Here is a 22,482-nt window from a genome sequence, read left to right on the forward strand (position 1 = left end):
CTAACCCAACGACGACAATGCGGTGGACATGCCCATTTCAAGCCTGAAGTTGTCTTGCCTTTCAAGCGCGCAACACCACCTCTCCCAAAGCCCCCTTGAATGAACTACCGGCCATGATCCACATCCCATACACCACCCACAAAGGCACCACATCTGAGCATCTTCCTGAGCCACATCACCTCCCATAAGGATGAAACCTCCCGCCACCCCTTCCGCCCCTAAAATTTGCACCAGGCTTCCCAGCATTCTTCGGCCCAGTCGGCGCATTCGCAGGCGCAGCGCTCGGTTGAGGAGAATTCGCCGCTCCAACCGCGCTGCCAGGCCCCTTTGGCGCTCCTCCCCCAGGTTTACCGTTCATTGGCGTCAAATTCCTGACTACACCACCACCGGCGCTTGCTCTACCACCGGCGTTGGGCTGAGGGACGTCGTCGTACATGCCTTCCCATGATGTCGGGCCACCAGGAGCACCCTGCGGTTGTTGTTGGTTGAAATTAGCGGGCGGGCCGTGGTGTTGACGGTTGTGGGCTTGGAACCCGCCTTGCTGACGAGCCATCTGTTGTTCGTATTTCTGCTGTTCAAAAGCCATTTGCTCTTGAGCGTTGAAGCCGGGTCGTGCACCTCCAGGAGGTGCGGCAGGACTCATGCCGCCTCCCATGCCAAATCCTGCGCCTGCGCCGATACCGCCGCCTTGCTGCTGCTGAGATTGCATCATCTGCATCATTTGCTGCATTTGCGGGTTCATGCCTTGCATGGCAGCGCCCATGCCGCCCAGGCCTTGTGCTCCAGGGCTTTGAGGAGCGGGGCTCATACTTCCTTGTGATTGGTTCTGTTGCATCTGTTTTTGCATCTGTTGCATTTGCTGCATCTGCTGCATCTGGGCCATCATCTGCGGGTTCATGCCCATGCCTCCCATACCGCCTTGCATCGCCGAGGCAGCCATCTGCTGCTGCATCATTGCGAAGTACTGTTGCATACGTTGCCAGTACTGAGCCATCATCTGTGGTGTCATGCCTCCTGCGGTAGCGCCGGCCATGGAATTTTGGGCTTGCTGAGTATTTTGAACACCTTGCTGGGAGTGACTGCCACCATCATTATTGTAGCGGTCGTCCCCTCCTCGACTGAACTTGCCTCGTCCTCTGCCGCCTCTAGTGTCTTCTTCTTCGCCCATCTTACCGCGTGGCTGAGCTTTCTTGACCTCAATCATCTTGCCAAGGATCTCAAGGGGTTGCTGATCAAGACACTTCTCGACAGCGGCTTCGCTGTCGAAGGTGACAAACCCAAAGCCTCGTGGTCGACCGGTGTCCTTATCCATCATCAGCGTGGCGTCAACAACTCTGCCGAATTGCTGGAAAAATTCTTTGAAATCCTGCTCCGAAGCTTCTTGACTGACTCCGCCAACGAAGATCTTGGACGTCTTCTCCTGTTCATCGCGGGGGATCGCGCGTTTTGGATCGATCTTCACATTCTCTCGTAAGCCAACTGCACCAGAATCTCCAGTTGTAGGGGTCGAGAGGGGAATGGGATCCTCTTTGCGTGAATGAGGAGAACGAGGAGAACCAGCAGCAATATTGTGTTTAGAAGGGGAAAGTAGGGGCTTATCAGAAATAGAGGCTCTTACTATCTTGCCATCGAGGAAATGCTCTTTCACCATGACGGTATTCACCGTTTTGGGGTCACGGAAGGTCAGGAAGCCAAAGCCTCGTGAACGTCCTGTTGCTCCGTCTCGCATAACCGTGCCTTCAACAACCTCGCCGAACTGAGAAAAGTAGTCACGTAGCGATTCTGGGGGGGACAAAAATCAGCTTCCGTAACTGCAATAAAGGGGAGGATAGCAGTTAGGACAGGGCATGGTAGGCACAAGCCTAGTAGCAGGTCTATAATACTGTGGTCAAGAGGGTCACTCACGATCTGTCGTTTCCCAATTAAGCCCTCCAATAAACATTTTTCTGTATAAAATATCTGTCAGTCTAGTCTTACACAGTTCGAAAAGTACCGCGTGCTGGGATAAAATCAAAGCATAAATCCTGCAAAGAAACTCCAAAGCCAACAAAGACAGAACTGAGAACAGGAGGTTGCAATGAGTAGCTGAAATCCCCATAGATCTCATAATGTCCAGTGTAGACGGATGGACAACGATTTGGCCAACATTGTCTTAATAGGCCTTAGGCGAGCGTTGAAATTCGGCATTCGCCACACAAATTATGGTAGGGCTTAAGCTGATCTGTGTACGGTGCCATAACCGGGCTGCAGATTTCATCTCTTCCCTTTCCGATGGGCACCACTCATTGTCAGAAGCAACGTATCGTTACCACATGGATCATGAGTTTCTGTGGTTCTGCAGTGCAGATTTTGCCACGACGCCAGAAGTCCAGGGATACGTGGTCTCAGGTACGCAAGGCGGAAGACGAGTGTGCATTGTGTCCTAGCCTTTCTTCTAGCAGAGACTAGCGAGTTGTGCTCGCTCCAGATATATCAGACACTAATAGCATCTATCTTCTGCTCTGCTTCTGTCTGCTTGATTCTGACCGCCATCCTTTGTAATCCGATATAAGCTAGGATGTATCAGCAATACTATGCTCGCTTTGCTAATGCAGCCTTGTGGCCAGTTCCTGGGAGAGTTGTCTTTGAATGTCTCTAACGAAGGGACCGACTTCCGAGTCCACATCTGCTGCTGACCCACAGAACGTTGTGCCCACGCAACACCTTAATCGCCCGAAGACTGCACGAACTCCTGCTGAGGCACGGTGACCAGCCACTTTGGATCTGACCATAACGGGCGTGTACGGGACCAAGATGGCCACTTCTCAAAGGCAACCCATCATGCTGGAGCCTTTACCTTCCCCTCTCAAGAACAAATCCACCCAAACGTTCATGAGGCAATCTGTCAGACTCCTTGAAGACCCTTCCACATACCACACGCGTCTCCTAGTGCCGCCAATCTTCCGGGATCATGATGTATGCACATATTGCTCGTAGAGTTCTCTTCTTGTACGATACCATGCAAAAAACTTGACCCGACAATTTGAAGAGCCAGTCGTTGTTGTTGTTGTAGTAAAGCAGCTCCCACGAGGTTTCGTTGTAAAACACCAACTAGTTCTCTTTTAACAGTTTCCGGCTTGTCTTTCCCAAGCTACTTGCTAGCCACACCTTCCTTACCAAGTTCACGTCTCCAGCGTCACGTGAAAGTGTCTCGTTGAGTAATCCAGGAATCTGGGAAAGTAATTGTGATACAACAAGCGATATTCAGACAATGAAAACTCGACACAACCAAGGAAATAATGCATAATTCGCTTACCCGTCTTCCTTAATCCCAGAACCAAAAGGCTCATTGTTCATGCTGACATCGTCGCGATCTTGCCCACGCCCACCACTGATCCCAGCTGCGCCATTTTGAGCATCCCTACCATTTGTTTGATGGCTTTCGACGGGCTCAAATGATGGAGGCACATATGTGGTGTCAGGTTCTTCTTCTTCAGGAGCTGAGAAACTCTGCGCCGGGGGGTTCTTGTTAGGAGCAATATTGTTATTGGAGGAGGCTAGGGTGGCTGGAGCTGTAGCATCGTCCCCATCATAACTAAGTCATGTAATGTCAATGTATATCGAGGCCGAGTGCGACAGAGCACTTACAGATCGGCAAAGAGGTCCTCTTCAAGATCTTCTGGCTCAGTCATCATGAAACGCCAAAAGCTAGAGGTAGTGAGGAATGAGAGGAAAGTGAGAACAAAGTAGCGCGTCAGCTCAGCAGGAAGACGGGATCTCACAAGCCAGTACGGTTGAGACACAAATGGTGGCCGTGAAGAAGGCACGCTTGGACCCTGTAGAGGACTAACGACCAGCGCCGGTAGTAAAGATTCTCGATGGCAGTGTGTGGTAGACGAGATATCTGCTTGAAAAAGAGCCACGGAGCCTGGTCAACGGTCGGAAGCACCATAGCGTGCCAAGGAGCTAGCACCTATTGGATCCCCGTTGCCGCTGTACTCGTACTAGTAGCTTGGAGGAATGTTGTACATATGTATGTCATGAACTGAATGCTCTACTCTAGAAATTCTTCTACTTAAAACTTCTGAAAGGTCGCCGTCCGCTTATGCTAAGATGTGCCTGAAGATTCTGTGCAGTATGCTCTGGACATGATCTTGCTGCAAGTCTGCTTCTAGCGTTTGTTCAGTCGTGTTAGGCAAGCCATGGCAGGCAAGAAGCTCCCTCAACAGGTATTCCTGCTGTCCATGGAATGCTTCGTATGCTCGAAGCTGACATTGTATGCATTCAGGAAATGGTTCAGGTCGGTCCGTACCTCTTATTACCAAACCCGTAACTCACAATGTCAAAGCTGTTCCCAGTTTCCTGCACAATGTCCTGCCTGCATGTAACCCAGCTGACTCAAGCTTCTTCTAGATCGGACAGAGTATGTCCGCTCTTCAATGATTTCACGATGTCAGGAGGCGAAGCTGACAACCATGAAGGAGATCTTCCTCACCCTTCTGGCGGAGTCGACCGAGTCCTGCACGGCAAGCTTCCACGAAGTCCAACACAGTGATTGGAGCATCATATTCTCATGCGGACATGCTCAAATTCGATACTCTGTAGGCTGATTGTTTTTCACTCCGAGGCATTAGCTGAAGATGAGTTAGGTCTCTTGGATCTAGTTCTAGGCCAAGGACGCCTCCAACTATATCCACAGCAAGATCTCCTACTCCACCATTGAGTGCTGGTCGATTGATTTCACCGCATCGTCAGCCTTATTCTAGTACCCCTGCAACAGCATTATACTCTCCGGCCGAGAATGAACAGTCAGATGAGGACGAAGATGGTGTTGGATTTGATGAGGACGAAGATGAATTTGGCCTGCCCAGTATAGCCAACATTAGGAGTGGGCGAAGCAATAAAGCCAGACCTGGGCAGACGAGAGATCCAGGAGGCGCTCGAGATTATAGTCGCTTGTCAGAGCCAGCATCTGCCCCTGGTGTAGCATCTGTACCACCACATCTCCGCTCGAACAGCTTCGACATTGCTGAGGAGAGAAACCCTCTTGCTTATCCGAGCACCAGAATGGGGGATGGGAAGATCCTGCGGCCGCAGTATAAGGAAATATTGAGAGATCCGGCCAACTCATTACACCTAATTCAACATCCACCGCCCCTATCGACGGCCTCTGCCAGGGAAACTGAAGCTCATTCCGCAAGGATATCACGTATCAATAAGTTTAAGCGGATTTTACAGGCTAGCTCTGTTTCGCTCTCAGAATTGCGAGCTCTGGCCTGGTCAGGTGTCCCTGAAGAAGTACGGGCCATGACTTGGCAGCTTCTGTTAGGCTATCTTCCAACGACTAGCGAGCGGAGAATGTCTACATTAGAAAGAAAGCGAAGAGAATATCTAGATGGTGTTCGTCAAGCTTTCGACACTAGCACAGTGAATAGCCACCAATCCTCCTCCACTGGCCTCGCCGGTCTCGCGTCAAATGCACCAATAAATGCTGGTAGAGGAAGAGGTCTCGACGAGGCGATCTGGCATCAGATTAGTATTGATGTACCTCGGACGAATCCACACATTCCTCTTTATGGCTTTGAAGCTACGCAAAAGTCTTTAGAGAGGATCTTGTATGTCTGGGCTATTCGACATCCAGCCAGCGGGTATGTACAGGGAATCAATGATTTGGTCACACCGTTTTGGCAAGTGTTCCTGGGCGCCTATATAACAGACCTTGATATCGAGGACGGTATGGATCCCGGTCAGCTTCCAAAACCTGTACTCGACGCTGTCGAAGCAGATTCATTCTGGTGTTTGACGAAGCTTCTGGATGGCATTCAGGACAATTATATCCACGCCCAACCTGGTATTCACCGGCAAGTGAGGGCGCTGCATGATTTGACGGCGCGTATCGACGCCGGACTAGCCAGGCATTTGGAGGCAGAGGGTGTTGAATTTATGCAGTTTAGTTTCCGATGGATGAACTGTCTATTGATGAGAGAACTGAGTATTAGGAACACGATTCGGATGTGGGATACATACCTGGTAGGTCTCGGATACAATGCCTTGGAACAAATTTCACTGCTAACCTCTCCAAAGTCGGAAGAGCAAGGCTTTTCTCAGTTCCACATTTATGTTTGTGCAGCATTTCTAGTAAAATGGTCGGAGCAACTTGTGAGGATGGATTTTCAAGAAGTAATGATGTTCTTGCAGGCGTTGCCGACTCGGGAATGGAATGAGAAAGATCTTGAGTTGTTACTCAGCGAGGCTTTTATGTGGCACAGCTTATATCCGGGCAGCAGTGCTCACCTGAAAAGTTCAAGGACCGACTCACCAGCTTGTGGCTCTCTGGGGCCATCCTAATGCACTGGTGTGACCAGAGTACAATACTTTTCCATGACTTGACAGCCGGAGACGGGACCTCAACTGAAATGTATGCCTTCTTGATTCAGCGCCCAGAGCAATTTCAAGAAATCGCCCTCATCGCACATTCGTGCTCGTTTATCAGCCAGACCAGTCTTGTCTTCAAGTACTGAACGGACCTTCTCCCTGACCAATTCTGTCACTTTGCCTCTCTTCTTTCTTTTTGTCCCGTTCACCTTGTTCGCCTTTGCAATGGCCTGCTCTTTAAAGAAATCTGGGAGATCGTCATCATCGTCAATGTCCATGATACCATCCCATTCTTCCTCTTCTTCCCCGTCCTCCGCTGCTGGCCCAGGTACATTCTCTGTCTCCAATAAGCCCGATTCTGCTGATCCTTCTTCAAGTGATATATCATTCTGCGCGCACCAAGTCCGATAATTGCTCTCTAACAGATCCAGCACGCTTGTTACTCCTAGAAAACTTGCCCTGAGAGTCTTGTTCTTCCTCACGAAGCACACTCTGAGCAAACCGTCCCACTCCTCATAACTGATCTGCGGCCTAGGATTCTTCGGCACTAACCGTACCACACTGGATTCCACGGCTGGAGGGGGCTTAAAGTTGTTCTTTCCCACTTTCATGATATGATCTATCTTAGCCCACATCTGCGCATTCACACTCAATCTTGAGTACAACTTGTCCCCTGCTTTGGCGAAGAGTCGCATTGCAAATTCCCTCTGAAACATCAAAATGCACGTTCTCGGTGCTGGGCTCAAGGCTAGCAGCTTGAAGACCAATGGGGACGAGATCTGGTATGGAGTATTGGATATACAGACATCAAAATATGGCAGTTCAGTCTTGATAACATCCCCTAATACCACATCCAATCTCTTCTGAGATGGTGTCCCCTGAACACGTTTTGTCACCTCAGCGGCCATTCTCGGATCCAACTCCACTGCTATGACCTTCTTCGATTGTTCCAGAATTTTGACTGTCAGGTTCCCTGAACCGGGTCCAACCTCCAGAACTATATCTGACTGTTTGAGGCCAGCTTTGTCGACAATGGCTTGCGCAACCCCAGGGTTCTTGAGTACGTGCTGGCCTATATCTGTGTTCATTTTGAAAATGCTGTTTGCACTCTGCTGTCGGGAAGGAGGAAGGATGTAGGGACTCGACATGGCGGCGCTCGAGCGCTTCTTAGACATTATTTTCGGCATGGTACCAGGTCTGAATATCTTGTGCCTGTTTTAATTTGCTTTCGAGGAGAAATATAAGCACACTTTTTCGCACCGTATCAAATTTGGGGCAGTCAGTAATGCCCGAACCGCGGCTTATGCGGAGAGACAATTAGGCACGATTTTAAGCTTTAAAATTAGGCAGAGCCGCCCGTATTGTGTCATATCACTCATTCGAGGTTGCTCTTCAACCAGACGAACAAGTGGGATTTCCACCTTGACAACTGTCATTGCTGTTTCTCTGATGGCGTCGCGCAGAGATTTTTTGAATCAGCAGGCGCCTGAAAACTATGTAGCCGGCCTCGGTCGCGGCGCAACCGGATTCACCACACGCTCGGATCTTGGACCAGCGAGAGAAGGTCCTACACCTGAACAGATACAGGAAGCACTCGCCAAAAGAGCGCAACAACTTGGTGCCGCGCCTCCAACAGCATATGGTGCTCCTGATAAGAAGAAAGAAGACGAACACGATGACGATGATGAGCGGTTTCAGGATCCGGAAAACGAGGTCGGCTTATTCGCGTACGGTACGTACGACAGGGACGACGATGAAGCTGATAGGATATACCAAGATGTGGACGAGAAGATGGATAGGCGGCGTAAGATGAGGAGGTTAGTTTCCCCTAATCCCGTTCCACACCCCTCATGCCCCTTTGGCAAAACCAATGGTTTATCTTTCCCCTCTTTTGAAGTACAGATTGCCGACTTGAACCTTCTCGATACCCACAGGGAAGCACGAGAGAAGCTAGAACGAGAGGAATACGAGCGCAACAATCCGAAGATACAACAACAATTCGCCGACCTAAAACGATCATTAGCGACAGTATCAGATGGTGACTGGGCAAATATACCCGAAGTAGGAGATCTTACAGGAAAGAATCGAAGGGCCAAACAAAATCTACGGCAGAGGTTCTACGCTGTACCAGACTCTGTGATCGCTGGTGCAAGAGATGCCACGCAGTTTGAGACAAGCATACAGGACGACGGTACTCAGACCAACGGCTCGAGCAAAGACCAGGCAGATGGCACAATGACCAATTTTGCAGAAATTGGTGCTGCTCGTGACAAGGTGCTACGGGTTAAGCTGGATCAGGCCGCTCAGGGGACCTCCACTGATGCAGGTACTGGTATTGCTACAAACATTGATCCTAAAGGCTACCTTACAAGTCTGTCGCAGACAGAATTGAAGGCGGGCGAGGTTGAAATTGGCGATATCAAACGAGTAAGGGCCTTGCTCGAATCAGTCATCAAGACCAATCCAAAGCATGCACCGGGTTGGATCGCAATTGCTCGTCTGGAAGAAATAGCAGGCAAGATTGTATCAGCACGAAAGTTTATTGCTCAAGGATGCGAGCAATGCCCCAAGAGTGAAGACGCCTGGCTTGAGAACATTAGGCTCAACGACAATCACAATGCCAAAATCATCGCCGCAAACGCCATCAAGAATAATGACCGATCAACCCGATTATGGATCGAAGCCATGAAGCTGGAGGCTGATGCCAGGGCCAAGAAAAGAGTTCTGCGGCAGGCTATCGATCACATTCCGCAGTCCGTTGCTATCTGGAAAGAAGCTGTGAATCTTGAAGAGGACCCGGCAGATGCACGCTTGCTACTTGCAAAAGCTACCGACATAATACCTCTGTCCGTGGAGCTTTGGCTTGCACTAGCGAGGCTGGAGACGCCTGAAAAGGCCCAAGCAGTTCTGAATAAGGCGCGAAAAGCAGTCCCTACTAGTCACGAAATTTGGGTTGCAGCTGCTCGACTGCAGGAACAGATGGGTAATGACAAAATCAACGTCATGAAACGTGCCGTGCAAGCACTGGCCAAGGAGTCAGCCATGCTCAAGCGTGAAGAATGGATAGCCGAAGCCGAGAAATGCGAAGAAGAGGGGGCCATATTGACTTGTGGTGCCATCATTCGAGAAAATTTAGGTTGGACATTGGATGAAGATGATGATCGGGTCAAGATCTGGATGGACGATGCAAAGCAGAGCATTGGGCATGGTAAGTACGAGACAGCAAGAGCAATGTATGCATATGCATTACGAGTATTTCCGACCAAGAAAGACATCTGGCTTGCTGCTGCCGACCTGGAACAGAATCATGGGACGAAAGAAGCCCTGTGGCAGCTTCTGGAAAAGGCTGTCGAGGCGTGCCCTCAGAGCGAGACGTTATGGATGCAGTTTGCAAAGGAGAAGTGGCAAGCTGGGGAGATTGACAGTGCGCGCAGAATTCTCGCCCAAGCTTTCAAACAAAACATCGACAACGAGAACATTTTCCTTGCTGCGGCAAAGCTGGAGACGGATGCGAAACAAATCGAAGCGGCGCGCCAAGTGCTATCGACGGCTCGTGAAGAAGCCGGTACAGACCGAATATGGATCAAGAGCGTTGCTTTTGAACGGCAGTACGGTACAAACGAGCGCGCGTTAGATCTCGTGAATCAAGGTCTCCAAATATACCCTAAAGCGGCAAAGCTGTGGATGATGAAAGGACAGATTTACGAAAGTCAGGGTCAGGTGCCACAAGCGCGTCAAACATACAGCACAGGACTGCGAGCATGTCCCAAATCGGTTCCGCTTCGATTGTTAGCAGCTCGCCTTGAAGAGAGATCTGGGGTCATTGTCAAAGCCAGGTCGATACTGGACCAAGGGCGACTCGCTGTGCCCAAGAATGCCGAGCTATGGACCGAGAGCGTGCGGGTCGAAAGACGTGCAAACAACATTGCGCAGGCAAAAGTACTAATGGCGAAGGCGCTTCAAGATGTGCCTAACTCAGGGCTGCTTTGGAGTGAGAATATATGGAACCTGGAATCGCGGACGCAGAGAAAGCCAAGAAGCTTAGAGGCGATCAAGAAGGTCGACAACGATCCAATATTGTTTGTCACAGTTGCGCGGATATTCTGGGGTGAGAGAAAGCTGGATAAAGCTATGTCGTGGTTCGAGAAAGCTATTGTGCTCGACAGCGCTCTGGGTGATACTTGGGGCTGGTACTACAAATTCCTGCTGCAGCATGGGACAGAAGTAAGTCGATATGCTTCTCTGCTTGGATACTTTGCTCTACTAACATCGCCACAGGAGAAGCGGGAAGACGTGATAGCCAAGTGTGTAGTGAGTGCACCAAGGCATGGAGAGGTCTGGCAAAGTGTTGCCAAAGATCCCCAGAATGCTGACCTTGGTACGGAAGAGGTCTTGAAGCTGGTGGTTGCTAAGCTTGAATGATAGCTAGTGGAGCTGAAAATGGAAGCACAAGCTCTTTCAGCAAATCACAGGACCAATCAGTAGGCCCAGAGGAGTGGTCTGGGCTGGAAGGTCGGGAGCCGGAAAGGTAACGAGAGGGGAAGTTGGATGGTGCCTAGACCTTTCAGCATTGCTAGTACTACTAGTACTAAATAGTCAAAATCACTACTATTAGTAGTACTACGGCTACAGGGCCGGAAGTTTGGTACCCACCAGAATATCTTACAAACGCCTTTTTTACATACACGTCCCTATCAGCATCCCTGTCGCCATTTTGCAGATTTTGTTCATCTTGCAAATTCTGCTCATTTTCCGCATGCTGCCAATTCTCCACGGATACTATGGGCCTGATGTGCCTTCTGACTATCTTAAGGAGCTGGGTCAATCGACGCAGACAAGATATCAAGCAGTTATAGATGCCAATTGGATTTTAAACTCGATTTACAGTCCTACATGGGCCATTTTGTGGGCGTCTATACTCAGTTCTACATAGTACGTTTTGTACGGATACTAGCGTTTTCAGCAAGGGGTTACAAAGTTTCGGCCTGTAGCCGTAGTAGTTACTTCACAGTCGCGTGCCAACCTGTTCTATTTTGGCTCGGCTCAGATGACACCCAAGAAGGAATCACAAGTATTGTTTCGTTCCACAAATCCACGATGTGTATCTACACGAGAGCAAAATAGGTCAAGATCAGAAACAATTCACTCTTGCGTGGAGGAAATGCCTCTCCTGCCACGATCATTATCGAAAAGCCCAATCATGCGGCAAGGATCATTTGTTTTCATGCCATGGTCGAGGTGCCCGCACATGGCAAGAAAAATGTACTATTGTAAGCTAAAAACTGCTTTGTTAGTCCTCAGTTCAGCTACGACTTATACGGACTTCGAGCAGAGCGGTACGTGGCTTAGATCTCAGATAGCACTGTGGCCAAGGCGACTCCGCCGCGACCGCCGCCACTATCACCCAACAACCAGTCAGTGGGTTCCAGAAGGCGATCTAGTGGCGCTTTGCCCCTTGTCAGTGCCGAACCACTGTTGCCATACCCTGAAGAAGGCTCCCATGGCCGTGGATAGTAGCAGTACATAACTAAGTATGCCACAACGCCAGACAGGTGGCTGCAGGCCTAAGCCATCAAGTACACTGCAGTCTCTCACTTTCGGAGAAGGGATCTCTCGATTTATTTCTTCCTCTCCTCTCGTTCTCATATCACACCGAGGAGGTTCGGATTTGGAGCAAACTCTGGCACTTGAATAGAATCCAACAGTGGCCGAGAACCCCTGTACTTTTACTTACTACGCCAGTCTTTCGTCTCCACCTCTCCAATCAAAGTCCTTACGCGCTGCCCTGAAACCACACTTAGCCCAACCGGCCGCTGGTTTTCTTTGGTCGACATTTGTTCTCCAGACACTTCTCTCTACTCGTTCAAGGCCATTTCAGACATCTTTGCCGCTCGTTTCCTACCACCACTCGTTGTCTCCGCTTCGTCCTTGCAACAATCCACTTGCTTGAGTTCTTTCTCGACATCCAGGAAGCATTTTCATCTGGCTGAGCACGGCACGCGGACCACAGTCCTCATCTTGGGGACCTGAACACCACTCTTTGCTTAAGAGCTTACCGGTTAGCAATCGACTGGGCGGTCATACATCTTTCATCATGCATTTATTACAGGCTTCAAGCCTACTTCTGCTGCCTGCAGCATTAGCAGCTGATGTTCTCAGAACCCAAGGCTTCAGCACTTGCTTGGACAATGCACAAATTAGAGTCAACAAGATGGATATTGAATACGACAAGGCATCTAATCAAGTCACTTTCGACGTATCCGGAACTAGCGAAAAGGAACAGAAGGTGATAGCTACGTTGGTCGTTTCCGCATATGGGAGGGAGGTATACCAAAGGGAATTCGACCCCTGTGATGAGGCTTCCAAAGTGGATCAATTATGTCCAGGTAAGGGTTTGCAGCGAAGATTGCACGTAGGTGAAATGTTGACAGGTTTTTTCTTAGTCCCTGCGGGCACGTTTTCTGCCAAAGGCTCGCAATCAATACCAAGCAGTTTTACCGACAAAATACCCCCGATTGCGTTTTCCGTTCCGGACTTGGAAGGCGAAGGAAAGTTAGAGCTCAAGGCTAAAGAAGGTGGTCAAAATCTTGCTTGCATCGAGTCTACGGTAGGCAACGGAAAATCGGTGGACGTCCCTGCTGTTTCCTACGTTGCTGCTGGTATCGCGGCAGCCGCACTTGGTTTATCAGCCTTGGGTGCTTTGTCCGCTTCCGGCCAGCCCGGAGCGTCTACACCGAGTCCTAGCTTTACCGAAATCATGTTTTGGTTCCAAGGAATGGCTATGAACGGAATGCACTCGGTCGACTATCCACCAATCTACCGGAAATTCGCGAAAAATTTTGGCTTCAGCACTGGCTTAATCCCATGGGGCTCAATGCAGACATCGATTGATAATTTCCGGCAATCAACAGGTGGCAATTTGACCGAAGACAGCTATGAATACCTTAGGAATGCCACCCTCGTCTACGGCGACGGATCTACCGCTAATACCACCAACGATCTGGCAAGACGAGGATGGGAGCTTGTCATCCGTCAAGTCGAGACGACCGTCAATGGGACGGACGATTCAGGTAACTCGACTTCCAATACTCCTAAGTTCGTGAGTGGTATTCAAGGATACGTTGAGCAATATTCAGTGCCAGAAGCCAACACATTCATGACGGTGCTGTTGGTGTTTGCGATTGTGATCGCTGCGGTGGCTGTTGGAATCCTTCTCTTCAAAGTCATTCTCGAGGCATGGTCGCTGTTTGGCAAGTTCCCCAAGAAGCTCACCACCTTCCGCAAGGAGTATTGGAGGATCATGGCTCAGACGATTACTAATTTGATCTTCCTCCTTTATGGTGTATGGACATTATACAGTATTTTCCAGTTCACGCGTGGAGACTCGTGGGCTGCTAAAATCTTGGCCGGTATCACTCTCGGCGCCTTTACCGGCATTTTGGGATACTGGACGTTCCGCATCTGGCAGGTTGCAAGAAGATTCAAGAAAAGTGAAGGAGATGCGGGTGCCTTGTACGAGCATAAGGAAACCTGGAAGAAGTACAAAATCTTCTACGAGAACTACAAGCGAGGATACTGGTGGCTCTTCATACCAGTAATCGTTTACATGTTCGCCAAAGGCTGCGTTTTGGCTTCTGCAGACGGCCATGGCCTCGTTCAGACTGGCGGTCAACTCTTCATCGAGGTAGTCATGCTTGCGCTTTTAGTGTGGAGCAGACCCTACGACCGGAAGTCCGGGAACTGGATCAACATCGTGATTCAAATTGTACGGGTGCTCTCGGTTGTCTGCATTTTGGTATTCGTCACCGAACTCGGCATTGCCAAAACAACCAAGACGATCACCGGAGTCATCTTGATCGCCGTTCAGTGCACCTTGACTGTCATTCTTGCCATCCTCATTGCAGTCAATGCCATCATTACTTGTGTCAGGGAGAACCCTCATCGAAGACGCCGTAAGGAGGCAGAAAACCTTCGGGATCTGGACGACCTCACACCACTCGATGGACGGACTTCGATCCTCATGCAACCAACAGGTTACAAATCACAGGGGCAGAAGCGCATGTCCAGCTCTCTTGGACCGGGCGTGTACGAGCCTTACCGAGAACGAGGTCTTGTGTATCAGGACTCCAACAGCAATCTCATGAAAGGAGCCGCACCTATTGTGCGTGAACGCAGTCGGGATAGTTATGGCAGTTACGACAGCCGATCACCGCCTCCTGTGGGTAGGCAAGCAACGTTACCGACGGTAGACCTAGACGGCCGAAGATACTCGGCAATTGCTCGGTGATGTCGTTGTAGTCTGTCTGCTTTTTCGAAGTGGCAACAGGATGGCGCATCAAAGTTTTTGCCCAGCATGGGGAGCGCGAGTGCAAGTGAGCATGTGTGTTTTCGAGACGACTGGGCTTTCATGACCTGCAATTGCACAAAGTTGGGATATACCAGATAGATTTCTTGATCAATGGATTCACTTAATCGTTGTTTTTTGTTTCTGCTTATTGCACGTGTCTCTAACAGAACAGCTTGCTCCTATCCTGTCAACACATCTTGATGATCTTGCAGATATTATTCCATTTTCTTCACTGTGCAGACTGCCAAGGGCTAGTCCTCTGTACCAGGTCCTTGGTCCTTGGGTCTCGGCCTAAAGGGACCATCTCAACAAAATTCGCTGCCGCTAAGTTAAAAAGTCTCCCTTTCCGGTGCAGACGCCACTCTTAGTCCTCACCAAATTGGCGAAATCGCCCTCTTGGGATCGTCCAAGACACGATTAAGTTTACTACGTAGGCACTCTTCCATATTGGCTTTCGAGTCCGCTCTTTGGCTCGCGTCAAATCTATTTGCGGCGATATGCTCCAGTCCCTGCTGACAATCTCTTGCTTCTCGATGGTGGTTTCATTGTCTTTTACCTTCTTGCTGCGCTCATGACCTACCCGGAGAGATATTGTTCGTAATTCTACTGCAGTCAGTCGTCGTTGTTTTACTTCAGTCACTCGCTTGTGATTCCAAACTGTGTGTGCTGTCTTTCTTTTTCATTCTAGCCGTTGAGTGTGGGAGCAGCAGCAGCAGCAGCAGCAGCAGCAGGATATACTCATTGTTTGTCTGAGTTCATTCGTGTCCGGTGCCGGAGATCTCTACCTTGACATCCAGCAAATCTCATCGCCATGCATACCCGGTCGCTACCTCTCCTCACGTCCCTGCTCTACCTGTCATCCACAGTCACTACCGTCCACGCCGCGCCCTCCTCGAAACGCGGCATCGTTTATGTCACCCCCGCATCACCGTCTGACGACGAGATCTGGGCCCGACCATCCAACGACCTCAGCTGGTACTACAACTACGTTTACACCCCTACGGCCGCCCTCGCCTCCGCCTCCCACCTCTCCTTCGTGCCCATGCTCTGGGGCGCGCCCCCCTCGCCCACCTCAGACGACACCTCCTTTCTCGACAGCATAACATCGCAACTCTCCTCCGGCGCCAACATAACCCACATCCTCGCCTACAACGAGCCGGACGGTAGCAGCGCAACGGGCGGCTCCAACCTATCTCCCGACGCCGCCGCAAACACCTGGCTCCGCAACATCAAGCCTCTCCGCGACGACCACGGGGTCAAAGTCGGTCTACCTGCAGTGACCGGCTCACCGGGCGGGATTGAATGGCTGGGGAACTTCAACGGGCCGTGCGCCGCCCTAAACGCCGACGAAGGCTGTGCCGCCGATTTCATCCCCATCCACTGGTACGGCAACTTCGAGGGGCTGGCCTCCCACATGGGCCAGGTGCGCTCGCTCTACCCTTCTCTCCCCATGTGGATCACCGAGTATGCGCTTTCGCATTCGGAACTGGAAGAAACACAGGCGTTTTATAACATGTCTGCCGAGTATTTTGATCGCTTGGAGTATGTGGAGCGATACAGCTATTTCGGCGCTTTCAGGTCCAGCAAGAGTAATGTGGGTGCGAATGCGGCGTTCTTGACGCAGGACGGCGAGTTGACGGATATTGGGAGTTGGTATCTGGGTGGTGGAGCGACGGGGAATGTGCCCGAGGGGAAGGCCGGGAGGAGGTTGGAGGCTTCGACATTGTCGGTGCTCGGCGTTGTGTCAGCGGTGGCTTTGTTGTTGGTCGGTTGTTGAGATAGAGATCGGCAGGGGTGTGTCTGTTGGAGAAGATTGTACAGAGTAGATATGTTTGGATAGATTTCGGTTCTGGTGTTTGGGAGAGCTGCCTCTTACGAAGAGGTTTTTGCGCGGATTGCTTCCCGGAAAAGGGGGATGATTGGCAAGGCATATTCACGTTAACTTACGGAGTATAGTGAGCATGTTATCCATTCTCCTTGAATTTCCTTTTTTTTATTTGATGGTAGTAAGGCAAAATCTTAATTTCCTTGGTGATGTGCTGACGCTGTTCTATGCTCACTGTCCGTGCTCACTGTTCTGAGTCGTCATGAATGTGATCAAGATACATACTCCTCGCAAGGTACTTGAGATAGCTTGCAAACAGCCAGGGTCGAACTCACCAGAAATAAAATCGTTATTTGGTCGTTAGGTGAGTCTCTGGTCTATTCGCGGATATACTTGTACGCGCTTTCAAAACATGTTGAGCCCACGCACGCCGCCGCCGCCATGAGTCTCATACTGTCTCGGTTTACAGAGTATGGGACAGCTATCATACAGCACTTCTCATGGTGAGCCAATGCACCCAAGGACGAATACCGTTCGTCTCAGTCGATACTTCTCTCCTTCCGTTTTCCGTAATTGAGTTTGCTTTGTCCTTTCACTTTGGAAGATCCTCGTTTGCTCAGTTGAAGATGCCGGCGGGTGCACTCCACCCCAGCAACGGCATTCTCAACAACGCACAGTATCATCTGGGCAAGCCCACCAAGGTACTGAGGATGGGCCACGCAAGCTCCAGGAGGTTCGAGGTCGTTCGAACGGAGGGCGAGCGATTGGTCTAGCGGATCTGCACACGACCGGCCTTGTGCACAACCCTCGTTCACAAGCAGTTCAAGATGGTTCGGCTAGACACAACATGCCTACTCCAGCGACTACCCAGGAAGCAGCTCCTCCACGCATTTCTCCTACACGAGCTCTTCCAGTCAGCTCCACTGCACAACACATGTCTCGTCCGCACGTCACCACATGGACAAGCACTCTCTCCCAGGCTCATATGGCTAACTCTCCGCTCGCACCTTCACACGCTGAGAGAGGCTCCCGGACTCCTCAAGGCGCTTCAACTGGACTGCAGGCTGCCCATTCAGCAACAGTTCCAGGCATGGAGATGCTCAAATTCTCCTTTAAGCAAGAACTCGATATCCGTATGAGAAGAGTGGAGCAATCGGCAGACAGCATAGGGAGTTTTCTGGACCAGACCATAACGCACGACAATGACCGGGTGGACCTCAACACTCATCCTCGAATGGGGCCTACCGGATCAAAATGGTGGGTGGACTCTCGATGGCAGATGAGGTCGTTCGACCTCGGGAACGGGGATCTCGATGTGCCTACCACTTCAGTCAGTCGTGAGTGATTCCCATCTGCCGACAGTTTTGGACAGGTCTAGGTGGAAAAATCCATCGAACTGATCTGCTATAGGACGTATATTGCTTTACTCCCCCTGGTTCAAGGATGACGGACCTATCTTAGGCCCACCCGAGTGCGTACAACACATCCGAGCGACATGGGGATATCTAGATACGCACCACAAGATCAAGTCAAGCTGGTCTTCCATGATCTGCGTCAAACAAGCGGGTTGGGGATGGAATGTATCCGAGCTCAAGCAGATCGCTCAAGCCGCGATCTACTTCGAAGACGCCTGGGTCCAATTGACGTCCATGGATGGTACGATGTGTCAGAGAAACTGGCAAGACAATCCCGTCCTGGCGCCACAATCTCGATCCCAAGCCATGGTAACCGTCGGGGCCATGAACCACACGGCCGATTTGATACAGTTGTTCCTGGCAAACAAACACATGTGGGCCCTGCAAGACAGGAAATCCAAGGCACATCGTTTATCCTTTGTTGAGCCCCTCAGCAGGTTTGGCACAGTGCGAGAGGTGAAGTTTGGCTCACTAACTCTACACACAGCGGCTGATGCTGTCCATTGGACTAGCTTCACGTTGAACCTTGTTTAGATCGTGTCTGACCAACAAGCATCTGGCGCGCTATCCGACAAGTGTCGAAGGTCTGCGCGCATTTCTGATTGGGAGGCGCACCCACGAGGGGGCATCCAGTGCTCTTTATCGCACTCGGCGGCCGGCTTGATATCCATTATGGACCTGGTGTATGTATGGTGAGAGGTGTGTTGCAACAATGCTCGAATAGACGGTCCTTACGAACTCACGTATGTCACAACCGTTGATTCTAAAGGGGAGTCGCTGGGAGTGCTCTAGGTGCTCCGTGTGCCATCATACATATGACAAACGTCCATTCCAAAGGTCCATCGAGATGTAATATCGTCCAGAAAGTGTGGCTGCCATCTCGACAATATTTGACACTGAGGTCCACCTTCAATTGGTATCATATTGGTAGAAGAACGGTACCAGCCCACCTGTCAAAGAGCTTACCCACGGTACAGACCTGTGCACTCCTGCTGTCAATACCACACTGGAGCAATAACCCTCAGTTGATCACACCAGCATAGGATACTATACCTCAGCGTCAATTAGTCAAGACATGCCAGGCTAGGCCTTCCTGCCGTCCTGGTGGTGCCTATCCAGTGTGGCTATCATCTACATTTAACGGCCCTTAAATGACTTCAATCTCAATCAAAACGTGATCTTCTTCCCCTGAAACAACGCCGTCACTTTCTGAGTCTGCGCCTTCCGCTTCTTGGCCGCTTCCCAAGACGGGTGGAGTGGTCCCTCTGCGTTCCCATTAACTCTGGTGCTGTCATGGACATTATTCTGGTCCCTCTGGGTCCGGTCCTTGCCGGTGATGGCTTCGTTATTCGCTCCTGTAGGTCCCTTGCTTCCCAGCCCAAAGCGTCTTCCTTCCTGCCGGCCACTGGCTCTGCTTCTACCATATGAAGCCCCTTCTGAGGTGGTAGCGCCCTTTCTGACATCCCAACCCTCATCTCTATGCCTGCTCACTGCACTCTCTTGTCCCCGACTTCGCATGGTATGTACTTGTTGCTGCTGCTTCTGTAAATGCTTAGCGGCCCTACCATATTTCTTCTCAGCGATCTGCTGCCGGGCGCGTTGGCCTCGGCGGTTTCTGCGCGGCTGAGGGAGTGCGGCAGTGGGACCCTGTGAGTTTCGCTTACGAAATTGATTGACGTCGGAGTTGGATGAGGAGTTAGACTTGGAGTCGGTATCTGAGCCAGAGAAATAGCCGCCTAAGGTCAGGGAAGGGAGGAACGTGGTGCGTGGTTGCGGTGGTGGTGCAGGTATCGGTGGTTTGAGGTGTGGAAGGGTGGTGGGATTTGAGGGTGGTGGAGATGGGGAGCGAGATAGTGATAGGGAGGATGATGGGGAGAGTGACGGTGCCCGGTCCGCGGGAAGTCTTCGGTCGACGTCGAACATCCTGTTCCTAGAGGTTTCGTCCTCTTCACCATCCGATGAATGACCTGAGGCACTTGATGACGCTAGAGCATGCCCGTACCGTGCCATACCCCCATTGGAATCGACGAACTGAGAATCCAATGATGCAGCAACCAAATCGTCATATTCTGCCGTACATCTCTCACGAGACTTAGCAGCGGATACGCCCGAGTCATGATCTGCTCCAGTAGGAGACAGTCCCTCCCAATTCGAACTTGTCCTACTGTCCGTCTCAGAGCCAAATCTCCTCACTTCCAGATGGCCAGGTGGAGCATCTCCCTCGATCTCATTCTTAACCTTCGTAGCGACAGGAACTTCGGCCAAGCCCAAGCACCTGTAAACCTTACTCATAATCCCCGGCAAGACCTCTTTGACAGGATTAGAATTCATAAGTCTTCCTACAACATTTGCTTCCGCTCCGGCTCTGGCGCCCTTGACTTTACTTTCCAGCCCCTCTCCATGAAGAGCCACAAAAGCCGGTGCCTCTCTAATCCTCTTCGTCCGAACAAGTTGCTTGAACAGATAATTCTGTGCCGTCTCGGCCAAATCCAACTGCTTGAGCACAATGACCTCCTCCTTGAGCCGAAGTAGAGCTTGGGGATTCTCTTTGGCGGCTTTCTGTCGTCGACCAAGTTTCTGCCTCTCGAAACCTCGTGCTACTTTCAATGCTCGGTGCAGGAGGATGTTGCCCTGGTCTACTTGGGCCACAAGGCGGCTTTTGCGTATCCTGAGAGCGCGATCATCATCTTTATGATCTTGGTCTAGGTCGGTCTCCTCTCTTTTCCTTTTCGGCATCTAGATGTTAATGGAAAAGACAGACTGTTCATTTGGGTAGCGGTTCAAAAGTTATTGGGTGACAAGCTTTTATGCCACGGTTGCTAAGCTAGTCCAAATCGGGCAATATCTGTAGAGCCAAAAAAGAATGAAAACTTTGGGTACAATGTCTCTATGAGGTCGCCTATTTCGTATGGCACTGTGGCTTAGAGAGCGACTAACTTCACGCCTGAAACATTCCTCGTTCAAGCTGATTCTGATCTCGGATTGTGCTGCGTCCCAGGCCATTCTTGAATGCCTACTGCTCCAGCAGCACCCATCGACATCTCCTCTTTGAACCACATCCACTGCGCAAGCAATACAGCAGAGTTATGTAAGGTGGGTTCCCTTCCTCACTTCTATGGCGTCTTCACTCAACTACCACCTGTTGAGGCCAGGTTCGGCATGTCATCTACTCTTCCTCTCCTCCTCCCTTGCCAAGTCCAACCCAAATACCATCTCATCCCTCTCCCAGATAATCACAACCGCCGCCCCCACTGGCCCGCTCACGCACACTAAAGCCGCCGCTTTCAAAAGGCCGTCGAGCCACTCAAACGCCCAAAGTCTTGTCCGTTGAGCCTGAATTGCTAGCGTAAGGGCCCAGACCAATACTGCCAACGAGCCGATGATTAGGTCCCATTGCATGAATGTGAGAGCGCCATCTGCAAAAGTGGAGATGGACTGAACTGGCGGAAGCGGTGATTTTGGCACGAATACGTTGGAGAGCTGCAGCTGTCGCATATAAATGGGGCTGAACAGCGTGGGGAAAAGGTACGCCAGAAGTGGGATGCCAACAGCGACGAAATGGGACAACGTGGTGGAGGCAAATGCGAAGATGTAGCTCCGACGAAGGTACTTGAGCGATTTGAGCTTTTTATCACGTTCGGACAAGGCGTTGATGCCTGGTGTCGTAGCTGATATCGCGATCGGGAGGATGAATTGGGATACAGACATCAGGACAGGCCAGAATTGACAAATGGCGACGTACAACTGCTTGGTGGAGTTGTCCGGGCAGAAACGATGAGGAGGTGAGAGCGACATGAGCAAGTTAGGAAGAAAGAAGGCAAGGATGGTGCTGAGCGGGAGGGTCAAAAGAGGTAGTGGATTGGATGATATTAACGGTGCTGCTGTTGCGGTGTTGATGGTGGATGAGGCGGCAAGGTGTAAATATAACCACAGCGGGACTATCAGCCCATAGCCCAGGTTCTGCATCAGAACGCCGGCGATCATGACACTAGATGATCATAACGTATAAGTCCAGGTGTGCTGTCAACGTGGCCAGAAACTTACGAATTGATATACCACTTCCCTTTGTTCCCCACCCGTAAACTCTCGATAGTCACCAAGATCCAGGTTGCCATAGCCTGAGTCGCAATCTCGAGAAATACAAGCGAGACATCGGCCCGACTACCGTCTAAGGCAGGCCAGAAAAAGCCAGTCATGGTTTTTATCTGGTTATCCAAAACTCTAACACCGGTGTAATGGTGTCGCGCAGGCACCAGTTTCGAGCCTGGAAGATTTGTGCCTGGCTTTTGCATGTCGAGCGCAGCCGTCAGGAGACCGTTCTGATACGGGACAATCCATAGTACATAGACTGCCCAAGCAATAGAGAGGAGGAGAATGGCTTTGGAGATTGTCATCGACATGACTGAGAGTCTTGTGCAGAGATGTGAAGAAAAGAATAAGAGAAGCACAACGCTAGAGATATATAGTAGTGTTCGGTAACAAGAAAGGAAGAAGGGAACATTTTTTCACGATGAGGGAAAATGGCTATATACTAAGAGCTA

At 50.7% G+C, this 22,482-nt stretch overlaps 8 protein-coding genes across 8 annotated transcripts; 4 read left to right on the forward strand and 4 right to left on the reverse strand.

The window, feature by feature from the left end:
- Positions 1–175: 175 nt before the first annotated feature.
- EPUS_04221 (uncharacterized protein) lies at positions 176–3,671 on the reverse strand (the record flags this gene model as incomplete). The annotated part of the gene is made up of 4 exons (XM_007803317.1): positions 176–1,782; positions 1,906–1,946; positions 3,296–3,574; positions 3,628–3,671. 4 exons carry the CDS (start codon positions 3,669–3,671, stop codon positions 176–178), a joined length of 1,971 nt encoding a protein of 656 aa, XP_007801508.1.
- Positions 3,672–6,386: 2,715 nt separating this feature from the next.
- EPUS_04222 (uncharacterized protein) lies at positions 6,387–7,502 on the reverse strand (the record flags this gene model as incomplete). Its single annotated transcript, XM_007803318.1, has 1 exon — positions 6,387–7,502. One exon carries the CDS (start codon positions 7,500–7,502, stop codon positions 6,387–6,389), a length of 1,116 nt encoding a protein of 371 aa, XP_007801509.1.
- Positions 7,503–7,803: 301 nt separating this feature from the next.
- EPUS_04223 (uncharacterized protein) lies at positions 7,804–10,776 on the forward strand (the record flags this gene model as incomplete). The annotated part of the gene is made up of 2 exons (XM_007803319.1): positions 7,804–10,578; positions 10,633–10,776. 2 exons carry the CDS (start codon positions 7,804–7,806, stop codon positions 10,774–10,776), a joined length of 2,919 nt encoding a protein of 972 aa, XP_007801510.1.
- A 1,672-nt stretch (positions 10,777–12,448) lies between these two features.
- On the forward strand, positions 12,449–14,641 carry EPUS_04224 (uncharacterized protein; the record flags this gene model as incomplete). Its single annotated transcript, XM_007803320.1, has 2 exons — positions 12,449–12,740; positions 12,798–14,641. The coding sequence occupies 2 exons, from the start codon at positions 12,449–12,451 to the stop codon at positions 14,639–14,641; spliced, it is 2,136 nt and encodes a 711-aa protein (XP_007801511.1).
- An 871-nt stretch (positions 14,642–15,512) lies between these two features.
- EPUS_04225 (uncharacterized protein) lies at positions 15,513–16,478 on the forward strand (the record flags this gene model as incomplete). The annotated part of the gene is made up of 1 exon (XM_007803321.1): positions 15,513–16,478. One exon carries the CDS (start codon positions 15,513–15,515, stop codon positions 16,476–16,478), a length of 966 nt encoding a protein of 321 aa, XP_007801512.1.
- Positions 16,479–17,373: 895 nt separating this feature from the next.
- On the forward strand, positions 17,374–18,475 carry EPUS_04226 (uncharacterized protein; the record flags this gene model as incomplete). Its single annotated transcript, XM_007803322.1, has 2 exons — positions 17,374–17,863; positions 17,937–18,475. The coding sequence occupies 2 exons, from the start codon at positions 17,374–17,376 to the stop codon at positions 18,473–18,475; spliced, it is 1,029 nt and encodes a 342-aa protein (XP_007801513.1).
- Positions 18,476–19,108: 633 nt separating this feature from the next.
- On the reverse strand, positions 19,109–20,677 carry EPUS_04227 (uncharacterized protein; the record flags this gene model as incomplete). The annotated part of the gene is made up of 1 exon (XM_007803323.1): positions 19,109–20,677. The coding sequence occupies one exon, from the start codon at positions 20,675–20,677 to the stop codon at positions 19,109–19,111; it is 1,569 nt and encodes a 522-aa protein (XP_007801514.1).
- Positions 20,678–21,103: 426 nt separating this feature from the next.
- EPUS_04228 (uncharacterized protein) lies at positions 21,104–22,341 on the reverse strand (the record flags this gene model as incomplete). The annotated part of the gene is made up of 2 exons (XM_007803324.1): positions 21,104–21,929; positions 21,986–22,341. The coding sequence occupies 2 exons, from the start codon at positions 22,339–22,341 to the stop codon at positions 21,104–21,106; spliced, it is 1,182 nt and encodes a 393-aa protein (XP_007801515.1).
- Positions 22,342–22,482: the final 141 nt, after the last annotated feature.

This window comes from Endocarpon pusillum, assembly GCF_000464535.1.
Source record: "Endocarpon pusillum Z07020 unplaced genomic scaffold scaffold218, whole genome shotgun sequence".
NCBI lineage: Eukaryota > Fungi > Ascomycota > Eurotiomycetes > Verrucariales > Verrucariaceae > Endocarpon > Endocarpon pusillum.